At 37.3% G+C, this 20,652-nt stretch overlaps 1 protein-coding gene across 21 annotated transcripts; it reads right to left on the reverse strand.

The window, feature by feature from the left end:
* Window positions 1-33: 33 nt before the first annotated feature.
* On the reverse strand, window positions 34-20,149 carry usp (retinoid X receptor ultraspiracle). Of its 21 annotated transcripts, XM_088227220.1 has the most exons (9): window positions 10,846-11,317; window positions 9,816-9,897; window positions 7,764-7,830; window positions 6,786-7,010; window positions 4,768-5,516; window positions 2,193-2,286; window positions 1,347-1,496; window positions 1,220-1,269; window positions 34-1,144 (listed from the first exon to the last, which is right to left on the reverse strand). In XM_088227220.1, exons 4-9 carry the CDS (start codon window positions 6,892-6,894, stop codon window positions 932-934), a joined length of 1,365 nt encoding a protein of 454 aa, XP_088083346.1. In that variant the 5' UTR covers window positions 6,895-7,010; window positions 7,764-7,830; window positions 9,816-9,897; window positions 10,846-11,317; the 3' UTR covers window positions 34-931. The 21 variants fall into 21 exon arrangements, with proteins under 21 accessions (XP_088083346.1, XP_088083358.1, XP_088083356.1 ...); XM_088227232.1 differs by lacking the exon at window positions 9,816-9,897 and having other exon boundaries at window positions 11,252-11,317; XM_088227230.1 differs by lacking the exon at window positions 9,816-9,897 and having other exon boundaries at window positions 11,218-11,317.
* Between the last annotated feature and the right edge of the window lie 503 nt (window positions 20,150-20,652).

Consider the following 20,652-nt stretch of genomic DNA (forward strand, 5'->3'; position numbering starts at 1 on the left):
AGCATTTTTTTTTGTTTAATATAATAAAACAAGTTATTGAAAATGTATTTATTTCAATCTATCATTATTTACATGTGCTAACTTAGAGTATATATGTATAGGTAAATATAATATGTATATTATATAAATTCAAATGACAAATATTTTGCATAACACATGTATATAAAATTATATACTTCACAACCTCTTTAATTTTTTAACTCCCGTAACAGACAATATTAGTCGACTCTATCCAAAATTAGACTTTCTTTCAACAACATAAACATTCTAATTCTTCGTGTAGGCAATGTACATAGGCTGCTGTTGGTCTATTATTAGTTTAAGAAAAATGGAATGTGATGGCTAAGAGTGGAATTTTCCAAACAGCAGAGCTGATAACTCTCATTATGTCGGTACATTCCCCGAACAGAAGTAACTTTGTACTGGGTAACGCCAAATGTATAAACTCGATGTCAGACGATTCTGGTAAGATGGTTGTTGGTTATGACCCAAATAAAAGTGAGCAAACTCCCTTCCCCGGTACCGCACCCGCATAGTCCCGGCTGCTTTAGCTCCCCCTCCGCAATACATCCATCTTATCTTATATTCTTCACTTATCATAACATACGTCTCTCGTTATTACATAATAATTCACGTAACAAATTCATAAAAAAATAAGGTACCGCAAACGAAGCAGTTGAAACATATAGTCCGTAAAAATCTGTTCAATCTTAATACTTCCAACTTTATCTGATTCGATTTCTGATATACTTATATAAAAATAAATTAAAGTCAAGAAAATGGTTTAGACACATTAAATATTACCTTATAATGTACGTATACTATCGGGTGGCCTTAATGCGACGAAAGCTTCGGATCCTCCTTCGGCGAGCAGTATCGCCGAAGGACGGAGTCTGTACAAACAAAACAGAAAACTTAACAAGGTCAGTCCCTAAAGGATGGGCTCCACGTCCATAGGCTGCTGCAGGGCCTCCAGGAGGCAAGTCTCCAGGGGCACGTCTCCCACGAGGCGGAAGAAGAACAGGTGCTCGAAACACTTCAGGGAGATGGAGCGCAGCGCCGGCAGACGCAGCAGCAGGGCCGCGAAACGGCCCTCCTCACTTCCGCGCGTACTCCGGCATCGCTCCTCTAGACACGCGTACACCTGCCAACAAACACCGTCAGTTAGTTTCCCTTCATCCGCACACATCACACCCTATCTCGTGTTAACTGGTCCTACCTTTTCCCGGAGAGCGTCCACCTCCTGAGCGTTCTTCAGTCCTCTGATATCTGTAACAAGTGTCGGTGCATTAGCGACTAGCACAATATAGTGGACTATATTAGTACAAATAGCGCGAGGAGGTTACCCGGGTTGAAGAGAATAATGGCCTTGAGGCAGGCGAACTCGGCCTGGTCCATATGCATGTGGCGCATCTTGAGTGATAGTTCCGATAGTACGCGGTCGAACATGGCACCCACCCCTGCCTGCAGCGCCGAGTTGCGGTGCAGCGTCATACCTGCGCAAATAGACCGATGCCGTAATCACCACAGAATATTTACAGACTATAAACACAATTTCCTTATAATATTTTATTTTTTAAAACATTACATGTTTTTTTTATTTTTTTTTATTTATTGGGGATATCAACAGTAATATATGTAACAAAAATACAAATAAAATATACAGAGAATAAAACCAATTAAAGATATCCACAGAAATACATTAAATACACGTACAATACATACTAGAGTGTTTGTGTGAGTGTAAGTGAGTGAGAGGGTGGGTGAGTGGGTGTTATATTGGAATGAGAGTGGACATGTGTGTAAATATTGCACAAGTGTCAAGTGTCGAAAATACAAATATATTAAAAATATTAAGAACTAGAGATAAAATATAATAAAATAAAATAAGATAAGATAAAATAAGACTTTATTATTGAAACTCAGTATAAGACAAAAAAGTATGTTTTAAGACGCGCATTTTAAATGTTATTTTTTTACAATCAAATGGATCAATAAGGGGAAAGTTCAAATTATATTCACTAACAAAACGTATAAGTGGAGAGTTCTGGGAAGCAATATAATCTAGCATCACAACGATCGACAAGGAATTTATTGCTTTATAATGAACTCTTTACTTATGAAACTTTGCGCACACTTTATTCCAGATTCTATAAAAACAATCTATTAAGAAACCAGCTCTATTAACTCACCCGGCATGAGGCACATGAGTTGAGGGGGCGGTGTTTGCGTCTTGTTATTTCCTTTGTCGTTCGTGTTCCCATTGTCTCGTTCTCCTTCTAAATACTGCAACAACAAAACTGACGCATTTACATGACAATTTTATGACTTTGTTCCCTTTTATAAATTGGTACCTGATTAAAATGTATGTGGCCAAATTGTTGTTGAAAGCTGTTAACCGTTGATATTATCGACTAAAGATCGTGGATATTTTACAACTTTAAAAATTGAGACAAATTTTAAAATGACGGTAAGCGCACAGTGAAGAAGAAGAAGAGGAAGAAGTAGATAAAAGCGTAATATTGTTGCACGTAATTTCACTATCATAAAAATAAAGTAAAATGGATGTTCTCTAAACTCCCGACCCAAAATAGTTGTAACTATTCACCGGTGACACATTAATCTATAGTTTAGCGGGTAAAGATTATGCAGAAACTATTAGGACTTAAACAGCATATCAAAATGGCTTCAAATTAACAAACTAAAACTCAATGTTGGAAAAACTAAATACATGAAAATAGGAAGAAAAAAACTAAAAAACACAATGCATACATTAAAAAAATGGAACACTTAAGGTTGAACTTGCCAAAAAAGAGTCTGGCTCTTGTGTTTGGCAAGTTTACAAAATATTATAAAAAGAAACAAAAAATGCAAAACAAAATAATACAATAAGAAATTAAACAATTGTAATGATGAATGTATATATTTATAGATGACGAAACTATTGAGAAAGTGGATGAAATTAAGTATTTGGGTATAATATTAGACTCTAAATATATTCTTTCTCGGTAAATTGAGGAATAAATTACATAGAAATACCGCAGAATATTATTATTCCACATATAGATTAATGCTCTGCAGTATTATTTTTAGCCATGAGAATAATGCTAAAGAAAGGTAGATAAAAATAAAATAGAAAACATAGGAGAAGAATTCAATTGGATACCGATAAAAAAAGAGACTGATATAATATAACAGGCTTGTTTTTATATTTAAATTTTTTAACAATCGAATGCCCAAATATTTCATTAATAAGATAGAGTTAAATAAAAAAAATCATAGGCATATTACTAGAAATAAGGATAGAATAAGGCTGCCATTTAAAAAAAAAAGTATTATGTATAATCGGGTTGTGGTCCCGTGGCTAGTGTTGCGGACTCACGGATCAGAGGTCCTAGGTTCGAACCCCACTCTTTATTCCCATTTTCTAATATTGAGTTATTTATAACTCGTATGAAAATGGCCCCAAAAATCTAAATATTTGGGTAAATAATAAGAACGCAAATATTTCCTTTTAAAAAAAAAAAAAAAGTTTTAAAATGTATGAAGAGATGCCTGAATGTATAAAGAATGAAAAGAGTGAATGAATTTAAAAATAAATGTTATGTTTACTGTAAGATGATGTAATAAGATATGCAATTTAAGTATACATAGCCCATAGCCCACTTATATTGCTATACATGGCCCACTTTATATTGTTTTTTTTTTTTTAATTTATGTTGTTAATACGCTCATCTTTTTATTTTTATACCAACTATACTTCTTAACACTGTTCCTATATTTTATTTCTTTATATTGTGTTTTTTTTTTTTTTTTTTTTTAAATCTATATTGTTTATAAACTCATCTTCTTTTTTTATACCAACTTTACTTCTTAACACTGTTCTATCTTTTGTTGCTTTATATTGTATTTTTTCAATTTAATGTTGTTTATACACTTATATTTTGTAAAACTTTCATGTATGTAAAAGCCTTATGGGCGTGAAAAAATAATAAAAAAAAAAATAAAAAAAAAGTAAGTATAAATATTACTTTATAATTGTAATATAAGCTAACTCAAGAAATAAATAAAAAGGTATATATTATACACTATACGCCCATAAATGGATGGAGACAATGTTTAAATGGTTACTTTAAACTAAAAAGAAACACTTTCTTGACCACTCTTTGGGCTCAATAAATAAATAAATTACTAACATATTACAACAGCGATGAAGAACATTTTAGAGAAGGAATGCAGAAGTCTAGGCATCCACGGGGCCTATGACCATTCTGCCTATATTTAAACATCTATATTCCTTAATTTCTTCATAAACGTCGGCAGTGAGAGTGAAGTATAAGAATCTACAGTAGAAAATATGGGCGATGAAGGAGAACAGAATCAAGAGTGGCGGGGCAGGGCAGGGCGGTGTGCTGGCTGAAGTGAAAGAGGATGAAGATGACGATATGGGGGAAACTTTTTTTTTATTTTTTTATTTTATTTATTTCGAATACAAACAGATGTACAGGTTAAATGAATATTTTTTTAAAAAAAAATTTATATAAAATGTATACATAGTAGGGCCTGCCATCCAATTATATGTATTCACTAAATACTACTGTAATAAAGCGACGACGGCTTGAAGTTTAAACTATATAAATAATAAATATACTATATATTAAAATAAGATAAATATGGACAAAACAAGGAGATAGTGGAAAGGAAAAGAAACTTTTTCTGAAAATGACTTCATATCAGTGTAAAAGAATACGTCGGAAGTATACCGACCTCTATGGAGCGCCAGGCGATGGCCATGATGAGGAGCTCGTTCCAGGAGGCCTTGAGCAGCGTGACCTGGTCGGGCAGCTGCAGGCGCGGGAAGTGCGGCAGCGAGCGCGCCCAGTGCACCAGGCCGCGCAGCTGGCGGTTGCCGATCTGGCACAGCGAGGACACGGGCCCGCGGTAGCGCGCCGGCACCAGCGAGCCGGCGGACACGCGCAAGTAGGCCAGCTCAGCCGCCGCGTCCATGCCGCCGCCCTCGACCTCCAGCAGGCGCTCCACGCTCAGCTCGCGCACGGAGCCGCCGGGCGCCGCCGCCTCGTCGTGCGCCTTGGCGGCGCGCTGGCGCTCCTCCTGCACGGCCTCGCGCTTCATGCCGCAGGCCAGGCACTTCTGGTAGCGGCAGTACTGGCAGCGGTTGCGCTGGCGCTTGTCGATGAGGCAGGCGCGCTCCTCGCGGCACGCGTACGACAGGTCCTTGCGCACGGTGCGCTTGAAGAAGCCCTTGCAGCCCTCGCAGCTGTACACGCCGTAGTGCTTGCCGGACGCGCGGTCCCCGCAGATGGAGCACAGGTGCTTGGAGCCGCACAGCGGGTGGTTGGGCGGGTAGGGCTTGGGCGAGGGCGGGCCCTGCGCGGCGGGCGCGCCCAGCGCCCCCAGCGCCCCGAGCCCCCCGAGCCCGTCCAGCAGCGCCGTGTCCGGCTTGAGCTCCACGGGGGACAGCGGCGCCATCAGACCGCCCGCGCCGTCGAGGGGCCCTGCGAAATATACGGAAATTACCACCGCATTCAACACTCCAGACGCGGAAACTAGGTAAACAATAATATTAGAAATTTGGATCGTATATTGTGTTGTGTTGTGCACGCAATCGGTGCTATGTTGGGTTCGTGGTTTTTGTACTTTGCGTGCACCACATTAACTACAAATAAAAAGTTTTTGTAAGCAAATAGACCAATGGTCATCATAAAAGTCGTAAAAACGAAAATGTTTTTGCTTCGCATCCTGCTGCAGGTACCAGAATTAAACATTTCGGCTATCGGGTTTTCAAAAAAATTTTTTTTAGGTTACATCGTCGGCAAAAATTCAAAATGTAAGAGATAATGTGCAAATTGTTCAAATGAGGAAAAATAATATTTTTTAATAGGTTCTTGTTTTTCAATAAAAACCTTTATTAGCGTAAAAAAACAAAACATGCCGTAAAAAAATGGAACAATTAAGGTTGAACTTGCCAAAAAAGAGTCTGGCTCTTGTGTTTGGCAAGTTTACAAAATATTATAAAAAAGAAACAAAAAAATGCAAAACAAAATAATAAAATAAATAAAAAATTGAACAATTTTTAAAATTGAGAAAACTTGAAACAATAACAAATAAAAAAATAAAAACATTTTTTTTTTGCATTGTACAAATCGTTACTTTATATGGTTAAATTTAAGCTATACATTTGCAGCCCTAAATTATTTATTTAGAATACAAACAGATGTACAGGTTAAATGATTATAAATAGAAACTATAAAAAACATATACATATAAAAATAGTCAGGCCTGCCATCCAATTACATGTATGTATTTTACTAAAATACAGCGACATAAAATAAAAGAAATATGGTCAAAACAAGGAGATAGTGGGAAGAAAAAAGAAGGAAATTGACGAGTGGAGGATGAATGAAGGAAAGTAAGAGTGGAAATTGCATCGTCATCAAGAGAAAAGAAAAGAGCAAAAAAAGACAAAACGTGTATTCTCTGTTATTCCGAATCGAGCCTGTTAGGTCTCATCTGTACCTATATGCATATGGAGTGTTCAATATATCTATCGATTGTAAAATATATTGGAATACAATCGAATGCGAATCAAAACATGACATTTTATTTGGGTTCGGCTTTTTATGATACAAATATTACGAAAGAAACTTAGTTTTCCGGTGCGTATATAACGGGCTTTGATCTAACTATTTCTCCCCAAACAAGTAAGTACTAAAATAACAGTTTCGGACGGCCGGAGGTCGAGCGCTGTGCATAGTTACTCGTACATGGGTCCGCAGTCCAGGGCGCTCCTCCGCGCGCCCACTGCTGCGCCCGCGCCTGCGCGCCCCTGATGATGGCCGTCACCGACATCATGGGCTTCTCCTTCTTCATCATGGCTCCTCCAGCATCACTTTCTCACTCTTCACTCCTCACTTCACTCGCGCGCTGTTCTGTTCTGCCGTTGGCGCATCTTTCCGATTCGGATACACGTGCGCAATATTCTCGGATCTCTATAGATAAATCAATATACCGCGTTATACTCTTTCCGGAGCAGGCTGAGTCGATGATCTCCCGGACGCGAGGGTGGGGCAAGGAATGTACCTTTGGACATTTTTTTTCGTGTTTGTTTTTTTTTCGTATGTTAACAGAGATAAGATATCTTTGTTTCTGTTTTAGATTTATAATTTTATTGCCTATAGCTCACTAATTTTTAAAACTCTAGAAATTGTACCCATTTTATTTTATAGCGATTTAAAAAAAGGTACGTTTTTGTCCACGTGTAAACATAAAAAAATATATAAACAGGTAGGTAGGTAGGTACAAGAACACGAAAACGAATTGCATAGAATTTTTGTTTCGGGTGTAGGCGTAATTCATAAAATTCTTCAGAATCGAATGAATTGAATTCCTCTAAGATGGTATAGCAATAATTGTGACATAGAAAACTATCTCTATTTTCTACTCTCCAAAATCTGTCCATTAAAAATCTAAAACTTAAATTTTATCAGCCTTGTAAATTTTAGGTTAGAAGTGTAACCAACACATTTTTAAACAAATAAAGAACACTTTTATCTATATATATGTCATATACAATTAGTAAAAACCAGATTTTATCGTGTAGTAAAAAAGTAGCAAATATAGCATGAGATCTTACTTTTTGCTGCAAATAAATTCAATTCACAATAACAAACACGTTTTAGGAGTAATGACAATTTGCCAGCTAATAAAAATGTAATCTCAATATATTTTTGGGGATTTTTTACCTACTATATTGCCGGAGATATGATGATAGCCCGAAGGTACAACCGACCAAAGGTACACGACATGCCCCTAGATATGAACAAACATAGTTTTTTGCCACCCTTCGTGTAATTGCAACATGGTCATGTCACGAATGACGATATCTGACCTTCCATATACATCGTTAAACTCAGAGTGAAAGGGGCAATTAACGCAGTAGACGTAAATTCAGTTAAAATCACGCTTTAAGAAATTGAAAATTTAAAAAAAATGTTTTTTTTTAGTATGAGCAAAACCGATAGGAAGACTCTCGGTCCATAAAACGGTTTTCGGGTACGTGGAGGGAGTGCTTTGACTGTTCGTTGAGTGATTTATTGTCATTTAACATTGACCATCCGAAACTGAAACAAGAAGTTTATATTTTTATTTTCTGGGCGAAAAAAAGTCGGGTGGAGGCGTCAATTGCAAGCTATGTTATAGCTAACATTAGCCTAGATGCGGCTCAAACCCTAATTCGGGCCCTGGGTATGTCAATTGCAAGCTATATTATAGCTAACATTAGCCTAGATGCGGCTCAAACCCTAAATCGGGCCCTGGGTATATCGATACATAATAAATATCAGAAGTGCCGCTTTCATTGCAATACTAGGCCCAAGTTCGGTGCGTAAATAAAAAATACCTCGCCGTTTTCTGGCAGAAGATTGTGTGACAAGTTTTGCTTGTGTCGCTTACTAAGTAATCTCTCTTTATAATCTGATTCCGGTGAATTTGGAGTCATGCTGTACTACCACGTCGCAGTTTTAATCAAATTAGATGTTAAAACGAATTGGACGATTTCTCAGACCCGTCGTTATTTCGGTCGAAGCTTGTAACGCGCCATCAATAAGTCCGTCGATTATATTCATTAAATTAGGGTGGAACACCAACTGTCGGCATATGCACGAATCGATGCACCTTGCACAGCGTCGCCCCGGAGCAACTGAAACAGGCGCGCTTTCCAGTTTCCACGTTCCAGTAGCTCAATCACCAATAACTATCGACGTGCTAATAAGCGACGTGATAGCAATCACAATGGAACATCCGTGCACACCTAATATTAAATGTCAAAATATTTACGTTTCGCGACGTATAATCCTGCTGTGTAAATATGGAAAATATTCTGAAACTGCTATTTTTATTTATTTGTTTATTTATTATTTATTAAGCTATTTATTGCATTTAGACGGCGGTTAGCGAGCCAAATGTCAAGAAAAGCAGTCGCCATAGTAATTGTAATTTAATTGTCGCTTTTTTGTATTAGATACTCTTTACTATTTTGCAAATGCAATATATTGTATTATTTTTTATAGTAAACGCCGATTTTTCGCCAGTGAACTGTATTTATTTACGATGAAAACAAAAAACAAACTGACACGAGCGTTGACTTAGAGATTACACACGCGTTGACTTATGACCGCGTTAGCTTCAGCATGTTCAATATTGTTCATTGTGATCGCTTAAAGGCTTAGCATGATTTTAAGCACGTCGATAGTTATTTGTGTTTGAGCTACAGGTGAACTAACTCTAAGACGTCTCGCGCTTCGATCAGCTAATACGCTACCACCAAGACATCAATGCAGAATGCACATTTACGCTCTGCCGCCGGAAGCGGAAGTGCGAAACGATGAGAGAGAAGTCGGTGATGTTTCGGGAAAACTTTTACACTTTCGGGTTAATTTTTGTAATGACAAAATAAATTGTTTTATTCGAGTTGATAAATAAATAAAATCACTTTTGTAAAACGACTTCGAGGCGGGTATTGTATTATGAAAATGGAAACAAAAACACGAATCCGGCAAATGACGACGTTAATCGAACAGACCACTCGTCACAAATTAGTCATACGGACGTTCTACGCTATCGTTTCCTCGTCATTCGGAAACTCGGCGCGGATTAAAAAAAACGCAAATCTTTTAAACAACCGTTTAGGAGACAAAGAAAAAAATAGCCGTTGATGACTATTGGCTTTTGGCTAGATTAAATAATTATTTTAACTATAATAATTTAATCCAGAAAAACATTTTATCTTTACTCACTATCATTGCGTATCACCTATTCGGATTCGGGTGTTGTTATCGAAAGGTTTTTTGCCTTAAGATTTTAATTTCAATCTATATTCTTCGCATTTTTTTATTAAAGAAGGTAAAAACATGTACAGAAAAATATAAAAGGAAAAATAATGAAACCCACTAAACCGCGAAACCGGCTTGTCAGCAGGTTTCTTATTTTTCCTTTACAAAGAGAAACGTTAGAGAAATTATATAAATTTAAAAAGTAATATAAACATTATTAAGAACTAAAAGCATACCTAATTTTATTTAGAAAATAAAATGTTCAATTTTACGTATGTTTAGGAAACTAACGAGGAACGACACAAAGCCGCCAATACTAATGCATAACTTCACCACATTGTTATTACGATTGCTGATTGCTGATTACTGATACTGGTGGTGTTTTTCTGGATTATTATGCCGTGTGTCTTTCGTTCTATTTGCCGACGTTTCGAATAACATTGCAGCGTCCGTCGTGCTTCTTAGTATTTCATAGTTGTAGGTACATAGTGGCGGCCTCCGTGGTGTAGTGGTCAAGACGCTTGACTCACGCACGGAAGGTTCCGGGTTCGATTCCCGGTGAGAACGCAAAAATTAAAAATGTAATTTTTCTCAAGCCTGGTTGTTTTGTAATGTAATTCACCACTGTAATTGGGCCTCCTGGCCTGTTGTGGTGCAAAAAAAAATGGGATAAGAAAAAGCGAACTAAAATTTCATTTTAATAAGCAATAATTACTAAGTTAACCACTCCCTGTTATTTTTTAGCGAGCTTTTACGTAAAGACGCAACATCAGCAATCGCTGACGTCAGAAGAGGGTTCTGTTTCTGTTTTACAGACCTCTATTCACTAAAACAGCGCAGCGATATTTTCCTAAACCTATTGCCTTTATAATATAATTATAAATAATGTTCATCGAGTTCCACAACTATTTGCGAATAATTCACGGATGTGTTTTGTACGCTTGTGATTTCATGTAGAGCAAAAAATGTAACAGTTTTTTTTTTGACAAATTACACAAAACTGAGATAGTTTCGGGTGACAGTTCGGGGAAACTCGATCAGCTCTCGAAATGACATTCTCAATGTCTATACGTCGCCATCGTCACCGCGCACTCTTCCGCGGAGGATCGAGACACATCATAAAAATGTACTCTTCGTGTGAATAGACGGATGGACTAAACGCGCCGGGGCCGGGGACAGGACGACGGGACAATCGGACTGCGGGACCCGGCCCTGACCCGCAGAGCGAGCGCACGACGCGGCCGAGTGACCGACTGACGCGCCTCTCCGATCCCGGGCAGGGCGCGACCAGAGGCACCGCGCCACGCGCCGCGCACCGCACCACGCACCGCGCTACGCACCGCGCACCACGCACCGCGCTACGCACCACGCACCGCGCACCGCGCACAAAGGAAACCGACCAGAGGCAGCTGGATGTGGAGGCACCGCGCGGAGCGTATTTACGCGAGGAGCCGCTCTAACGCAATAAGCCGCCCGGAGATGCTCGTGGCGGACATTCCCGATGACCTCGCGATGCACTTGAAAAAACACAATAACGATACGCGAATGCAAATCTATTTCCATGCAGACGCGCATACACACACACTCGCACACCCGACACGCACACGCGCGCACACGCCGTGCCGCGCGAGGGAGACGGGGAGAGCGGCGGCGCGGGAACTGACCACGGACACACGCGGCGCCGCGCCGAGCGCTGAGGGCGGAGGGGCGGCGGGGACGGGACGGGGGCCGCAATCGGCGCGGCGCTCTCCTTGACCTTGCGGGCGCGCGAAACTCGGCGCGGCGCGGCGCGGCCGATGTATATAATATGATTCGGCGCAGCGGATGAGGCGCGCTGCACCGAGGCACCGAGCGACCGGTGCACCAGCGGCACCAGCGGCCCCGGCGGCACCAGCGCCGACCCATTATTTTCCGAAGTCGCCTTTGCACGCGTCCCTACGCCGTGACGTACTACGAAGTGAGGCGGCGAGTTCGGAGCTGACGCTCTGTGAATATGTAGCATTTCAGCGAGGAGATGCGGGAGTATTACAGCGGCGGTGACGGCGTCGGGAGTCGGGACTGGGACAAGGGCAGTCGATATATCGACCCGCGGGCCGTGGGCGAGTACTGTACAGTACACTGTACCTACACTATTATTGTGGGTAGACAGAGTGCAGTAAGTACCGGAGCTGTATATTCAGTACGCGCGTGTGCTAACTCCGTTTTACTTTATACAGAAATATGTGTTTTATTGATAGATATAGATATAATTATTACTGAAATGGAACAAGGTACATTAACAGAATACTGTTGCCGATAAAAAACAAAACCAAAAAAAAAGTACTAACAATAGGTAAAACAAATGACATTTAAATAACTATGAAGAAGCTGCGGTACATCACAATCTAAAAGAACCGTCTTTCTTTACAAAATAGTCCAATAACAACTTGGACTGTTCGCAACTGCTTGAGAAAAGTACAACTCGGCTGCGACAATTGTTCCATGTTGGTATTTCGAGCACAAATAACAATAAAAATGCATCTTTTCCCAGAATCCTAAATTGTTATATCAATTTTTTTTCTGAAATCGGCATATAGTAATTCCTCACTCTAAACAACTTTAAAGAAAATTCTAAAACGCTCATTGCAAATAATAATTATATTTTAATCCAACTTCATTAAAAAATATTTTACACGCTTTATTTGTTTGTACACTTTCATATTGTATTTATTTTCTCTCGTTCGAAAGAAGAAAGGCTGATCTGGGGTTACTCCGTGTACATCCGCTGACGAAAGGATTTTTTTAAGATAGGGTCAACGAAAAAAAAATCTTTTCATGTCATTTTTCATTATTATTGTTATATTTTATTTCTTTACGAATGGAATTATACGGAGTTGCTTTTTACGGGTACGCTTTTTTGCGTTGTATTTACTTTTGATTTTATTTATTTCGAATACAAACAGATGTACGGGTTAAATGAATATAAATAAAAACTATAAAAAATGTATACATAGGAGGGCCTGCCATCCAATAATATGTGTTCACTTAATTATACTGCAATAAAGCGACGACCGCGACGGTGTAAACTATATAAATAATAAATATACTGTATTAAAATAAAAGAAATATGGACCAAACAAGGAGATAGTGGGAAGGAAAAGAAGAACATTGATAAGGGGTGGTGAAGGATGATTGAAGTAAAGTAGGAGTGGAAAATTGCGTTTGATTTAATGATTAAGAGCAAGAAAAGAGACAAAACGTCTATTCTCTGTTATTCTGAATCATCTTCTGTACCTATTATATGGAGTGTTAATGTATAAAAAAATATTCAAAAAAATGTATTACATCTAAATATATAAATCTATTTTGTGTAATTCTATAATTGAAGATATATATGCATGTAAAATTGTATCGACGAATGCTTTCAAATTGTATGTTTTCTAGTATGTATCTTTGTTGAATTACCTAATAAAATAAAATAAATAAATATCAAGACTATTAAAATTCTTGTTAAATGCTTAGATGGTAGAGTGTTTCCGATGATTAGTTTTAATATTACGAATATAGAAAATATTATACAGTCTAGTTGGCCTGGAGGGGACACGATAAGCAAGTTAACAAGAAGACTTTGACTTTGAATCGGGTTGCGGTCCCGTGGCTAGTGTTGTGGACTCACGGGCCAGAGGTCCGAGGTTCAAACCCCACTCTACCACAACTTGATTTCCATTTTCTAAAAGTGAGTTATTCACAACTCGTTGAAAATGGCCACCAAAATTGAAATATTTGGGTAAATTATAAGAACGCTAGTATTTCTTTAAAAAAAAAAAAAAAACTTATATATAGAAAACTATAATTGGCCTATAAATTTGGTTTATTTGCAAATATTGTTTTTTTTTGTTACAATGGTTGTTGTTTTTTTTTAATAGATAGAAAATAAAATAAATAATAAAAGTGATCATCAGTCCACCTATGTATGTCCAGCAAAGTCGACACAAAGTATTGATTTCAATGATCGATTTTCACTGCAATATTTCATAATATATTCTATTTTTTGTTGTTGTAATAGCTGTTGCTTTCTTTTTTTAAAAATAAATAAATCATTACTGGGGGCAAATACAATGGGAAGATACGGAAGCCACACCTTCACCATGACGGTATAGCGATTACGAAGATACACTACCGACCCTCTATCTTCAAGTTTTGGGTAGGTGCATCGATATGTACCAAGGGGGCGCGTACGCCACTGTACAGATATCTACGCATTAGAACTACATACTTTCATTATGACGTCAAAGTTAAAGATAAATCCTCCCGAGCGATCACGAAGGTACATTACCGACCCTACAAGTTTTGACCTAGGTACATCGATATGCATCGAGGGCTCAAGTACCCCACGGTGCACATAATATCTACGCATTAAAAGTGAAAAAAAAATTAAAGAATAATTGGTTCTTGAAGTTTGATAATGAGATAGGTTAAAGCAAATACATTTATTTTTTGATTATCAGTGTGTATTATTTTGTTTACTTCTGAAATTACTATGCGTGTGACTTCTCAAGTTCTTTTCCGCTTCTTCTCGATCAGTTCTTCCGATTGGTCCGTTGACGGTAAGTAAACCGGAAATCTTCCACCGTTCAAAGTACTTAATAATTTTTTTTTTAAATTTAAAAAAATACAACCTTCGGTCAAAGAGGATTGACCTACTACTCGGTTAAAGTGCACAATCTACTTCCATTATCCATAAGGACAATAAGCAAGTTCTCAAAATATAAAACGGCTATCAAGAAATGGATAGTGGAGGTGGGTTGCGCACGGATCGATGAGTGGATCAAGCCAAATATGTAAAATGTATGCACTGTTAATGAATTTTATTAATTAGATTGGTCATGTTTTTTATGAATATTTTTGTTTTTTATTTGTTTATTATGTTAATTATAATTAGGTTAATTGGTTTAATTACGTTTTTTTTATTGTTCTTATTTTGTTAATTTTTTAAACTTTGTTAAATATATTTCATAACTTTGTTAAATATCTTAGGCATGTTTCACATTTTTGTAAAATGTTTCCCGGGACACCCCAGTGAGGGAAAATTATTCTGTATACAAAAATAATAATACAAACAATGTAAAAGTATAAATAAATTTAAAAAAAATATCTTTTATTATTTTTTAAATATATTTTGGATAAGAAATTTGCCGGACTATTAATTAATACCCTAATTTTTACCGTGCATAAGAAAACAGAGAAAAGGTAGAGCTGAACTTCCTTATTAGAGCGCATGCGCAAGACCACGTGACCTTTGAGATTTGGTTAAAAAAAAACACATTTTTTCCTTTATTCCTGAGATCACGTATACGACAATTCGATAGAGCCAGCTTTGTAATACGTAGGTAGATATAGATGGAAAAAAATACAAAAGAGAAATACTTCCATTTAAATTTGGCGTTGAACGCGGAGTAAAGTTTCGGCGACACTTATTGATTGAATTTGATCATTCATTTCATTGCTCTGTTGGAGAATACATCCATATTATAGGTATGGTCCGCAAACGACTTGCCAGGAATAAAACCATTTTGGTTGACTCTCGGAATCTGCAGTACGGGAGTTCTGATTATGTGTGCAAGAATCTTTCCTGGAACGCTCAAAGGAGCTATTCCGCGGTAATTGTTACACACCAAATTATCGCGTTTCTTGTGAAGTGCAACGATCGTACCATTAATCCAATCCCTCCGACAGCATTCTTCATCGCAGATTTTTGATAATAAAGAGTGGAGAGGCTGAACAATCGTCACCAAACTTTTTATCAGCTCGGGGTAAAATCCGTCTTCGCCCGGCGCATTCCCATTCTTCAGACATTTCACCGCCTTCGTGATTTCATCGACGGTCGGAGAATGGTCGAGGATATTGGCTGCTCTAGAAATGTTTATTTGAGCAGCTTCTGCCGGAATATCGAAAATGTTCGAGGGAGGTGGGCGATTAAGGATCCGCAGAATTTAATCTTTCAGATGTCACACACTCGCTCCATATCAGACTCGACCGCCCCACTGGGACTGCGAGCAAGACCCAATTTAGTTTTCGTTGTATTTTAGCTTAGTGAATATTTTAGTAAATAATCACAAACAAAATAATATTCTACTAAAATGGTGTGGATCGTAAATTCAAAACAGAATTTCAAGAATTTGTCGCTTTTGATATTTAACTTGGCCAATTTACTGGCGAATCTTCGCTAAACCATAGAAAATAGGTAGGATTTAGTTCGGCTGCACGAAATTGAAACTATGCATATCGGCAATCGGCACCAAGTGACCAAGTGCGATTTGATAGCGTGCATAGATTCGTACATAATGTAGCTATGCATATCGGCAATCGGCACCAAGTGACCAAGTGCGATTTGATAGCGTGCATAGATTCGTACATAATGTAGGTAGGTAGCGGCAGTTTAGTAAGAAAGACTTCGTTCAATGTTCTGTAGATTGCCTACCTCCGCCTCGGCAGGCGACCCTCCGCAATATGTGCACGTGCATTGTTCTACGTGCACCGGGAATTCAGTTCGCGCGAACAACGTTATGACATATTAAGGCGACGAAAACTGACGGTACATACGGTATATTCGGTATATTCGGTATATTGATGATAAGAGTTTATTGTATATTTAGCGATCGTTAGCTCGGAGAGGTGTTGAGATAAACTGGATCCTATTTGCAAGGAGCCAAAGAAAAATATGAATTTGTTTAATGCATTCCTCGACTTATTTTTAATGCGATTTATTCATTTTTATTTATTGTCGCGCTTACAGTGCTACGTTGGAATAATACATCTAAATTATTCCATAAAACATAAACCTAACACAGCACCAATAACGACACAATACAATATATATATAATAACATATTACAACAGAGATGAAGAACATTTTAGAAAAGGTAATATAGAAGTCTAGGTATCTACAGAGCTTATGACCTATCATTGGCTGGTTTAAGTGGCCACTTTACACGCTGTGTAACATTCACCATTCTGCCCATATTTGAACATCTATATTACCTTCTCTAAAATGTTCTTTATCTCTGTTGTAATATGTTCATATAAACAGCTCCCCAGAGAGATGAATCCAGTCCTTGTCTACAAAAATTTGGACAAACTCAAAATATATATATATATATAATACAAATTTCTAGACAGGACAAGATGTAATGAGAAAAGGTATCTATATTTGATTCCAATTGTGTCAAGTGTTGTTATTTTGTGAGTTTAGAGTATGGTGTGTGGAGTGTGGAGTGTGGTGTGTGCAGTGTGTTATATGGAATGAAGTGTATGGAATGTGGTGTGTATGTTATGGGAATAGTTAATTATTATTTTTTTAAAGGCTAAATATTATTTATGTGCATACTCGTGTGATCGTTTATATTTTCCTTTTGCATGTATTAGAACTGAGATTAAAATAAGTTTTCTAATTCACGAGTGGAAATTTAGTATCTGCATCTACTTTATGAAAATATGAAATATCTGAGTACTTACTATCGACAATGTGCGCAACTCGCTTGCTTCGGATACTTACAAAGGATCACTGCCTCAGCAGTATTTCATTTTGTATGACATGTGAACAAATTCCAAGTTGCTGGACTATTGTTTATTAAAAAATAACTTTCAGATCGATAAATTTAAATTTTCAAAACTCATATTGAAAGGTGACAGCAAACTGTATTAATAAAACGAACAAACAATAGTTAACTTATATTATTAGTTCATATGGATCAATATTTTTTACTCATTTACTAAAAATATTATACTTTTTGTATTACCTATTTTACAGAAACGGCATAAATTGCCTTTAACATAATATAATGAACATGAAAAGTGATGAATATAAAATTGTGAAACTACAGGTAACAATAGTAAACGCAAATTAAGTTTTTTTTTAAAGCGAATAACATTTTTAGATAGAGAATAAATTTTAAGAATTATATCACAAGGAAAAAATAAAGCCAGATTCGAAATAAATAAACAACTAGTCCGGAACTGAGTACATACACCATACACCTTGTCCTAATAGCTCACACTCATTACCGTATCAGCGGAATCCGAGAATAGGCTGGTCCACGTGATAGTCGGTTCTAGATCTATGGCATGTGTAATAAAAAGGAGATCTACGGTAGGTTTGCCGACCGGGTACACGAATACACACTGACTCCAGTAAATCTGGACAGTCAATCGATGAGTTCTGTGACTTGCGTCTTAAAGGGCCAACGTCCTAAATCATAACATTACTAGCTATTTTGTGACAATTACCACATATGTGCGTGTCTATAAATTTGTTAAATATGTATAATTTTTAATTGACATTAACCCTCTACAAAATGTAAGCAAGAAAAAAATTAAATTCGACATTGGCCCCTTTGGACCCAAGCCACTAAGCCACAGAGTTAGTGACAAAAATAACAGGTCTGTAAGAATTCCTCCATTAGATTTTTTTTTAAATATTAGTCAATGATAATCATGTAAATAAATAAAACTGCAGGAATATTAAGTAAAAAATTTACATATTTTAGTCATCATCTTAAGCTAATTAAGATTCTTTGAATGCACACTAGTACAGATTAAAAAATATATATATGTTTATGCAAATATGTAAAAAAAACAAATCAATTAAAACAATTATAATATATAACTTTAACTGCCTGTCATAACAAAAAGCAAATCACCATTTCTGGTCCTTATGCGTTCCCAAATAAATAAATACAGCACGATTGCAAATTTATAAAAACACAAACACTCTTTTAGGCATGTTCTATTAGGACTACCTACACCGGGGCCCCGATTACAATGGGAAGTTAACATTTATCTTCAATTTTATCTACAAAGTAAAATTAAGTTTTCTGTGTCAAAATCAGAATATGCATACATTTTTTTCTTTTCAAAATGTTCAATTATAGGTTACCGATGAAGCTATTTTCAATGTTCATGCAAATATACTCATTTTCATACACAAATATCGACTTTTCTTTTTAGACAGTAGAAGATAACTCTGTTAACTTCCCATTGTAATCGGGGCCCAGCAGAGATATGCTGGGTGGGCAACCTAAACTAGTAGGCACAGCCAGGTGGGCAACCTGCACTAGTAGGGATATGCCGGGTGGGCAACCTACACTAGTAGGCATATGCCGGGTGGACAACCTACACTAGTAGAGATGTGCCGGGTGGGCAACCTACACTAGTAGGCACATGCCGGGTGGACAACCTACACTAGTAGGGATATCGGGTGGGCAACCTACACTAGTAGGGATATGCCAGGTGGGCAACATAACATAATGCATAATTTTATGTGAATGAAAAGAAGGATTCGAATCTCCAATATGATTTGCGAATTCTGAGAAGTTTTTGGTAGTACGTCCGCGGCGGTGTTTTATTTTATAATGTATTTAAGTCAAGTGTATATAGATATTTATTTCATTGACAATTTCGCAAGACCGAGTAGAGTAGGCAGTGAGGACTGCTGAAATGCTCGTACGGTTATGGGATGCACACTCCTCGAATGCTGAGTGGGCAACCTGCACCAGTAGAAGTAGATCAGTAGAGGCATGTTGGGTAGCCATACATGTACTAGATGCAGAAGAAATTGAACCCATATAAGTAATATCAAACCGTTCGTATATACAATGACATGTATTTAGTAAGACCAGATAATTAAATCGACAAAAATATAAAAAGTTGCCTCGAGAAAATAGTAACAGTTTTAACTGGAAGAGCTTTAAAATTGATGATAGGTACCCCAGATATATGCAACCAGGAAGTGAGAAAACTAGCATATTTATTGGTTTATAGGTAATAGGAAAACACTAACCACTGCAGTATACATGAAAAAAGCGGTTAGTTTCATGAAAATGACCCAAACCAAAAAATAAAATGTAAGAAGGAATCAAAACACATTCATTGTTTTAAACAGGTCACGAAAAAATATGAAGTATTTCGTACATTTTGACTCACCCCTGTCGCCAGAATCCATTTCGTTCAGATTAACAAGCCACAAGAGTTATCCTGAGGTTGTAAACATCGAGCATCGAACGAATAATATTTGGAACATAAACCGTTCACCCACATCACCTCAAATATGGCCGTAGAACTGACAGCGCCAAGGTCATTGAACTGACTACACTGACTGGTGCCGAGAGCGGCGTTTTGTCAGTAGTAATAGAACTTTAAATATTTTTTACACAAATTATGCAAACAGTTATACAGTTTAAATTTTATTTAAAGTACTAAAAGACACCGTTTCATTTATAAATAGTATCAACAAATCCATCATTCATCGAAAAATTCCATAGAGAACATAATATAAAAAGATTATGAACAGATTTATAGGTAGGGATTTGGGATAGATTGGGATTGGTAATTCAAAACCATAGAGGTAAAATCCATAAGTAGCGTAGCGCGTGTTATCAATGATATTTTCTTATCGTTATTGTTTATATATATATATATATATATATATTTATATATTATTAATGTTTTATTGCTTTTATAAGAAATAATCGTAAATCCTTTCAAAAATATTGTTTATGTACTGTTAATCATCATCAAAGTTTCCCTATCCGCACACAGTGGTACATAGGGCACTGCCTTAGTTTTCCAGTTGCAGCGTATCTAGATCATATTTGTTACATGAAAGGTAAGGTGATCAGTCTTACCCTTCAGATGCCAGTCTAGAAATAATGAAATATTGCAGTATAGAAACACCTTTAAAATCAATATGTCACGTCCCCCTGCCAGAAATCGAATCTAAGACCTTAAACATGGTAAATGAACATGCCAACCACTGAAAATGGAG

Source organism: Micrasema longulum, unplaced genomic scaffold, assembly GCF_059751315.1.
Source record: "Micrasema longulum isolate JH-2025_06_02 unplaced genomic scaffold, ASM5975131v1 h1tg000494l, whole genome shotgun sequence".
Taxonomy (NCBI): Eukaryota; Metazoa; Arthropoda; class Insecta; order Trichoptera; family Brachycentridae; genus Micrasema; species Micrasema longulum.

Excerpts from the sequence above, each read along its gene's own strand:
- usp (XM_088227234.1), bottom strand. The coding sequence starts at position 6,894 with ATGATGAAGAAGGAGAAGCCCATGATGTCGGTGACGGCCATCATCAGG. Across the intron at positions 2,287-4,767 it reads TCGCCTGGCGCTCCATAGAG|TATTTAGAAGGAGAACGAGA; the intron begins GTCGGTATACTT and ends TTGTTGTTGCAG. Across the intron at positions 1,145-1,219 it reads TGGACGCTCTCCGGGAAAAG|GTGTACGCGTGTCTAGAGGA; the intron begins GTAGGACCAGTT and ends GTTTGTTGGCAG.